This window comes from Falco peregrinus, chromosome 1 (assembly GCF_023634155.1).
Source record: "Falco peregrinus isolate bFalPer1 chromosome 1, bFalPer1.pri, whole genome shotgun sequence".
Classification (NCBI taxonomy): domain Eukaryota; kingdom Metazoa; phylum Chordata; class Aves; order Falconiformes; family Falconidae; genus Falco; species Falco peregrinus.
This window is the reverse complement of record NC_073721.1, coordinates 76,679,579-76,687,130: the sequence shown is the minus strand read 5'-3', so window position 1 is coordinate 76,687,130 and position 7,552 is coordinate 76,679,579. Positions and strand designations below refer to the sequence as shown.

General features: G+C 43.6%; 1 protein-coding gene across 7 annotated transcripts in view; it reads left to right on the top strand.

The window, feature by feature from the left end:
• The first annotated feature begins 2,323 nt into the window (after positions 1 to 2,323).
• FSIP1 (fibrous sheath interacting protein 1) overlaps positions 2,324 to 7,552 on the top strand; it is an 89,039-nt gene continuing 83,810 nt past the window's right edge. For 4 of the 7 annotated variants that reach the window (XM_055817684.1, XM_055817687.1, XM_055817685.1 and 1 more), the window contains exons 1-4: positions 2,410 to 2,616; positions 3,591 to 3,725; positions 5,064 to 5,253; positions 6,835 to 6,933. In XM_055817684.1, the coding sequence (XP_055673659.1) occupies positions 3,597 to 3,725; positions 5,064 to 5,253; positions 6,835 to 6,933 (418 nt within the window). In that variant the 5' untranslated portion in view covers positions 2,410 to 2,616; positions 3,591 to 3,596. The other 3 variants (XM_027777269.2, XM_027777271.2, XM_055817691.1) reach the window with 3 other exon arrangements.

Genomic DNA, 7,552 nt, shown 5'->3' with positions numbered 1-7,552 from the left:
AGATAGAAGTTTTCTCCAGTTCATCCCTAGTTGCTTGTGGGTTTTTTGGGGTTTTTTTTTTGGTTTTTTTTGGGTTTTTTTTTTAATAATCATCATACAGTATCTAGTTTATCATGGAACCAAAACTGACCTATTCCCAGAAAGGCAAAAAGAAATCACACCCTTTGTTTTGCTTTTCTAGTTCAACCTTAATTATAAATATACCTACCACCTGTAACAATATTTGAGATTTTGTCATATTTAATGATGTTTACAAAGTTCAGTCCTCTTACTGGAGATGGAGACTTGCAGCCTCATATGCAGGGTTTGAGATACGAACCTCCTCTTTTTCCTCTCTGGGTCTTCTAGGACACGTAACACCAATAGATCGTAAGATCAACTATGGTTTGAGATATCCCTGCTAAGCCATTATTATTAACTCTTGGGTGTGACAGCCTCATAGAAAACCTTCACTGATTCCACGTGGACAAGCAGCAGTAAGGAGCCTGTTCCTGCACCACTTTCAAAGTCATTTTATGTCAATTTGTTACCAAATGCAGAGCTGGACAGTCTCCTTTCTTGGGCTCTTCTGAGGTTGTAGGCAATCTGCAATATGGGAAGCTGATAGCAAGTCAAACTCTGTCAGCTATTAAACATACACACTCTACTGTAGAAATAAATATTGGCGTAGTTATACCTAGCTGCTTTCCACACATCATTATTCGTAGCCAATATAGTTCCTAATACAGCAAAAGCCAGATTTTAGTTTAGGGAGTTCTGAGCTATATTGTCCATTCTACTGCTTTCTCACTGTCATTACTGGCCTTAAATACTCAATTTGTGGGTGTAAACATTCAGTCTCCTATTTTTGCTTCAATTCGTGGTCTGCACCACCTGGAAAGCACCATACATTCCAGACACCACTATGGTATTGCATTAGCAATTGCAGGATTTATGTTAAAAATTCTAACATACCTAGAGTTCAGCATGCTTAGGGAGGAGGCAAAAACACACGTGGTTCACTGGTCTATTTTCTATCTTTGTCTTCAGCTCTTACCTGTAAACCACACTGCACCGTTAGTACACTGAATACCAGGAAAAGTTGTTCTTAATGCGACAGTAAAATGCCGTGCTCTGTAAGCCTCAATAAAAACCTCTACTGCAGACAGCAATTCTATTTTAGCAGAAAAATCTGTCAGTTTGAACAAGATCAGATTTGTTTCTTTAAACTTTCTTGTAAAATTTTACCACCAATGAAAACCTGATTTCAACATATATGGGTATCAGGAAGTTGAAGGGGCCAGTAACTCTCTCTACAGTTCTTACAAGTTAATCAGAACACAGGAATGAATCCCCACATCCTATTTAAATGAAGAAATAAAAAGGGATGGGATCGTGAAGGTAATTACACTCTCCTTAATTTAATTAATTAAAAATTTAATTAAATTCCCTATTACCAGCAAGTATTCAGGTAAAAAATGGTGACCACAATATTAAAGTTTTAATGAGTTTATTTAAAAGTCATCCAGCTATCCTTGTTTACAAGTAAACACGACACAATGTATGCAGGAGACTTGACAGACGACCAAAAAGAAGCAACAGTAACAGCACAGGTAACCTTCTTTACAAGGCTCAGTACCGTAACCACCTTCTGTCGGGTTAGACATTTCAAACCCGGCTCTTTCACTGAAGGGGGAAGGCAGCAGCAGGGAGAATTACGCTGCCGTGAAAACGGCTGCAACTCACGGCTATAAACACCCGCAGGTTTTAACACCGACTCTAAAGGCCCCCCTTGCTGAGCCCCCCGCCCCGGCCAGGCCCGAGCCCGGCGAGCACGCCCCGCCCCCCGGCAGCCCGTGCTTCAGCCTCCGCGGGCAGCGCTGCTCACTGAACCTGCCCCGCCTGAAGGCGCTCCTGCTCCCGCGCCCCCCCGCCGAGCCTCCCCAGGGCCCCGACACCCGCACCCGCAGGGAGGGCGCCATCCCCCTGCGTCCCGTCCAGGCGGCGCGCTCAGCCGGGCGCCGAGACCGGCTCCCCCGTTCTCGCGGCCCCGCCGCGCTGACCCGGGCGCTCTCAGCAGCGGTGCCAGCACCACCCAACTACCTGCGGGAAGGAGGGAGGACAAGGACGCTCTCTACGGAGCATTTGTCTCTCTCATGACGCAGAAGACAGGCTTCTGTGGGGTTACAGAATGGCTCAGACTTCCTAAGCAAGGGAAAGCTGGATGACAGTTGCATCCCTGTAAAAAAGCTAAGAACAACTCCCGCATTATCCCTCTTCTTCCCCCACCTCCCGATGGTACCGCCTCAATTGAAGGCGGAGCCATGCAGCTACCGCGAGAGTTCAGTGAGTTGGTCGTCATGGGAACGGCAGCGGCGGCGGCCCTGTTGCCACCGCTGGCCTCCGCGTTGCCGCCCTCCCGTGGTAAGGACGGGGCGGCCACGGGGGTGCCGGGCCCTGCCGGGGGTACCGGCCACACGCCCTCCCGAGCGGGGAGGGGCGCCGCCCGCACTCCCGCCACGTGGGGCTGTGGGAGCTGCGGCTCTGCCGGACAGCAGCCCCGTCGGGGCAGCGCTCGGGGTTCCTCCTGCGGGCACGGGAAAGGGCGGGCTGCCCGGCTGCCGGTTGAAACCTCTTGTGAGATTATTGTTCGTGTGTGCGTTTGGTTTATTGTTCCTTTGGGGCCCACCTGTTGCTTATCGCTGGCTTCTTCGTTTATGTTACTTTGGGTCTTTTGCACTCACTTTTACCCCCGCCCCGCGAAAGTGAAAGAAGCCCTAACAGCCCTCGGGCGCCGCCGTTGGCAGAGGCCTGGGGGCGGCCCCGGCTCGCCCGAGGGTCGGTGGGTTCGGGGCTGCCCCCGCGGGGGGGGGCGGGGGCGCCGCTGCGGGAGCCGGGAGCGCTGGGGTGTCGCTGCCCGCTCTGCGCTCCCGCCGCTCCGCGCTGTGTCGCGTTACGGACCCGCAGACGGGAGGCGGCTTGTCCCGGTTTCTTGGACTGAAATAAACGGTTGTATTCACTTGGGCCTTCTGAAAATTACCAGTGCCTGTCACATACTCGCGTGTCTAGTTCACGTGAATTCACGCCGTTTTTTGCAGAAAGCCATGCGTTTCTGTTGTTAAAACTCAAAACTGAATTGGGACTGGGAAAGTGACTCTTTGGATTCAGGAGCTCCCTCCGCTTACAACTACCGACTATAAAAAGCTTTCGGCTGCTTTATCTGAGATGTTTACAATGTCTATAACATACCCTCACTCTTTTGTTGATGCCAACTTTGCCAGTCCCATGCTTTTTTTTTAAAAAAACAACCAGAGCTATGCAGTTTCCTTTGTTGTGAGATTACTTTTAATATTTAAGCCATTTGAAGTTTCTTTGACACTAAGCAAATTTGAATACTCTGATTGGCTTGATGATACGAATATGTTTTTGTACAAACATTAAAAAAATTATACTTGAGTGGCAAGCTAGGCTATTCTAGAAGAACCTCTCAAATTGCTAGAAAGGATTTGAAACTTTTTTAATCTGTGTCTGAAACATTACTGTGCTTGTGTTGCTTTATTATGAAACCGACAGATTGGAAGGTTGTGTTTGGTTTTTTTTCCCAATTTTAGGTCATAATGGATGTTACAAGGGTGAGCTTGGATAAAATTTCAAGGAGGCCTGCATGTAGCTCAAGAGCCTGTCCTATCTGTAGATCTTTACATACATCCCTGGAATTATTAACACCAGAGCCATGTGTGCCAAAGGTAATTCTTTTCATTGGGTTAGAAACTCTATGCCTAATTCTTCTTAGTAGAATGCCAAAGAAGTAAGATTCTGCTTTTTAGCTTCATGTAGAGTTCTGGCTCTGCAGGTGTGCTGTAAGGGGTTATGGGAAAGTTCATGAATGTGGGGTGCTCCCTATGCATGCGTGGAATGATGTTTAATTTCATTTTTCTGAACCTGTGCTACTTTTATTTGCCACAAAAAGGGTTATTCAGTACTACAACCTAGAAAACATGGTTGTCTTTACAGTTAACCAGATTATTAAATAAACTCAATTTTAAGAAAAAACTTTTGACATTCTGGTAACAATGTGTAGATACACAGCTATAGGCTGTTGATGCATAAGCCAGTATGTATATAATTCCACTTCCATCCCATTTGTGCTTTTAAATTTAAGTTGGAATAAAAAATATTTTGCTTATTAAAAGAAAGCATTTGAGCAATCCTCACAAGTTGAATTTTTGACTGTAAGGTGGTCTCAGGTTGTGTTTGAATCAAGTTTAAAAAAAATATTTCATAGTATTCCAAGAAATATGTCAGCTCCAGAGATTCAACGAAGTCCATTGGGAGTAGATGTTCATCCATCCTCTGAGCAAATTAATATTGGGTATTAACTTAATTTTGGGAACGGGATGTATGATATGGTTGTTGGGTTGTAGGAACTGGGACTTGGGAATTTGAGATTTAGATTGATTTTCTTGAATTAGTCCAATTGTATTGAACCTCTGTTCACCTGTCTGTAGAATGGGCTCATACCTAGATGCTTCACAGAAGTATTTTTTTTATAGGTTCACAGTCAGGTATTAAGGTTAGCATCAGATAACTCTGAATCCAAGTTCTGACCTAAGCATCATAGGCTATTACATGAAAATTTAATCTCTTGAGATTGAGTGAAGCAGAAGCTTTTCAGCCCTTTAAATTAGACTATAAATATAGTATGAGCAAGAGATTGGGATGCTACCTGGTGCAGAGCACTTACGGTGTCAGGAAATGGATGGTGCTGTTGTACACACAGACTCTGAACTAGTTGGCTGTGCCGTCTGCTGCAGCAGAAATGACGTACACCTTTGGAATCATTCCTTACCTTGGCAATTCCAAATCTGGTAGTCTGTGGAATGACGAGCTTGAGAATCAATGTGATATCTAAGAAACAGAACTCTGTATCAAATCTGAAAATGGTTCTTTTATTTAAGAAGTACTCTGCAGTATTGTATAGAATTGTTGTTAGCCTTTGTGATGGTATATAATAAATTCCGATTATCTTTTTTTCCCCTGGAAGATTTCTATTTTTATGGTAGTAATTAATTTGCATTTCATAGGTTGATTCACCTGTCACTTTGGCTGCTAGTCATCAAAGAGGCAGTCTAGAAGACTGCTGTCCAGAAGAAAACAAAGGTGATGACAGAGAGAAATCTGATGTCAGGAAAGTAAGAACAGATCAGCAAACCATAGTGGAGAGTACAACCGTCTTTCTTCACATGTGTATTCTGAAACCCAATGAGTTATCAGGTGTGGGAATGGCTAATGCTTTCTTGTGTTGTGGCTAGACCAAACATGATGTCTGTATAGTTTCAGTAAAATTTTGTTGATGGAGGCAAAAGAGGATGCAAATAGGTAAAATTCTAGAAGAGAAGGAAGTGTCAAAATCTATACCTTGACTTCTTTCAAAGATGGGATTCAGGATAGTGAAGAGAAGATGCCTGATGGAAAAGGACCTGGGGGTGCCAGTTGATGACCGGCTGAACATGTGCCAGCAGCGTGCCCAGGTGGCCCCAGCAGCATCCTGGCTTGTGTCTAAAAGAGTGTGGCCATCAGGACCAGGGCAGTGATTGTCCCCCTGTACTCAGCACTGGTGAGGCCACATCTCGAATCCTGTGTTGTTTTGGGCCCCTCACTGCAAGAGGGACTTCGAGGTGCTGGAGTGTGTCCAGAGGACATTGAAGCTGGTGAAGGGTCTGGAGCACAAGTCTTACAAGGAGTGGCTGAGGGAACTGGGGTGTTCCAGCCTGGAGAGTAGGAGGCTCAGAGGGGACCTTATTGCTCTCTGCAACTACCTGAAAGGGGGTTGCAGGCAGCTGGGTGTCAGTCTCTTCTCCCAGATAATAGGCAACAAGACAAGAAGAAATGGCCCCAAGTGGCTCTGGGGGAGGTTTAGCCTGGATATTAGGAAAAAACTCTTCACTGAAAGGGTGGTTAAGTGTTGGAACAGGCTGCCCAGGGAAGTGGTAGAATAAGAATTCCTGGGGATATTTAAAAAATGCATAGATGTGGTGCTTAGGGTCATGGTTTAGTGATGGACTTGTCAGTCCTGTGTTAACAGTTGGGCTCTATGATCTTAGAGGTCTTTTCCAACCTGAACGATTCTATAATTCTAAATGTGTTATTACTACTGTTGCCACTACAGCATATGTCTTGTGGCATCTAAGCTGTGACCCGCACCTTGGTGATTACCTCAAGGATCAGGACAAACCATGTGCATGTGTTCCATGGAACTGTCTTAGAAAGTGTTTTCAGTAAGGTGTTTTTATCAGACTTCACAGAGATCACGATCATTTGTTAGAGACTTTGTATCCTATTAATGGTCCACCAGTCCAAAAATTTGGAGATTATGGTTGTAAGTTATTGCATTTAACTGAACAATGCTAATACTAAGAATATAATTTAATATAAATATGCAGTATCTCGTTTTAATGAAAGCGTTTTTAGAAGTGCTTCAAATGGCATTCTTGTGGAATTCTATAAATGGTAATAAATTAACTTTCTAGAACTTCTGGCTATTTAAAATCAGAGGAGCAAAGGCCGGTATGTGAAGCAGAAAGTTTGGATACCTTCTTCAAGTTTAGATAAAATTTCATGACAGAATTGGCGTCAAAAGAAATCCCTTGATTCCTGCTTCTGTGTTGAACATGAGTCCTGGTGTACTAGCACATACAGTTTTTTAAACAGTAACCCACTGCAAAGGCTCTGTGGTGATCCCTAACTGACAAAAATGTATTTTTGTTTCTTAATTGTTAACATTTCAAACAGTATATTTAAAAGTTTATCTTATGTCTATTTTATTGTGAAAAGCTTTTTCCTGTGTTCTTTCAGGATGTATCTTTGATTTGGATTCTGGAGATGATAGCATGGGAACACAGACTTTGGAATTCTGTGAACCTTCCCAAGGAAAACTAAGTAGTGCAAAAGCAGGTATTACTTTTCAGGTGTATAAAATGAACAGTGCAATAAAACCTTCCCTGTCTCCACCCCACCCACCTTTCATTAATCCTTCTAGGAGAGTTTGGGAGCATAGTGTATTGGAGTGTATATTATATAGTTATAAAAAAAATTACAAACTAAAAATGTATATGCATTATGATATTCAAGAAGTGTTGGATGAATTTTTTATTTAAAGGTTATTTTATTAAAGGGTATTCACTTTCTCTAATGATATGGTAGTATTTGAGTTTTGGATAGATTCAGCCAAAAGGCAGAATCCAGTGGTGATTCTATCTAGTGCATCTGTGCTGGTCATCTGAGGTAATACTCATTGTTTCAGAACAGAAATTGGACATAACTCAACTTCAAAGCTTCACTCAGTAGTTTTAGGTTTGAATCAACTGCTGGGCTCAGGCCAGTTGGAATAAGTACTCTTTTTTTTTTTTTTTTTAACTTCTGTCCTTGGGGCTTCCCTGGAGCTCAGTTAGATTTTTATAGCTCTCCCCTTGGTGTATTACTCATCTCTTTCATTGGTATGAAGTAGACCAATGCATCATAGTAAATGCCTGGGATCCATGGGTTTGTAAGGCATTTGACATCAAAAGACAAG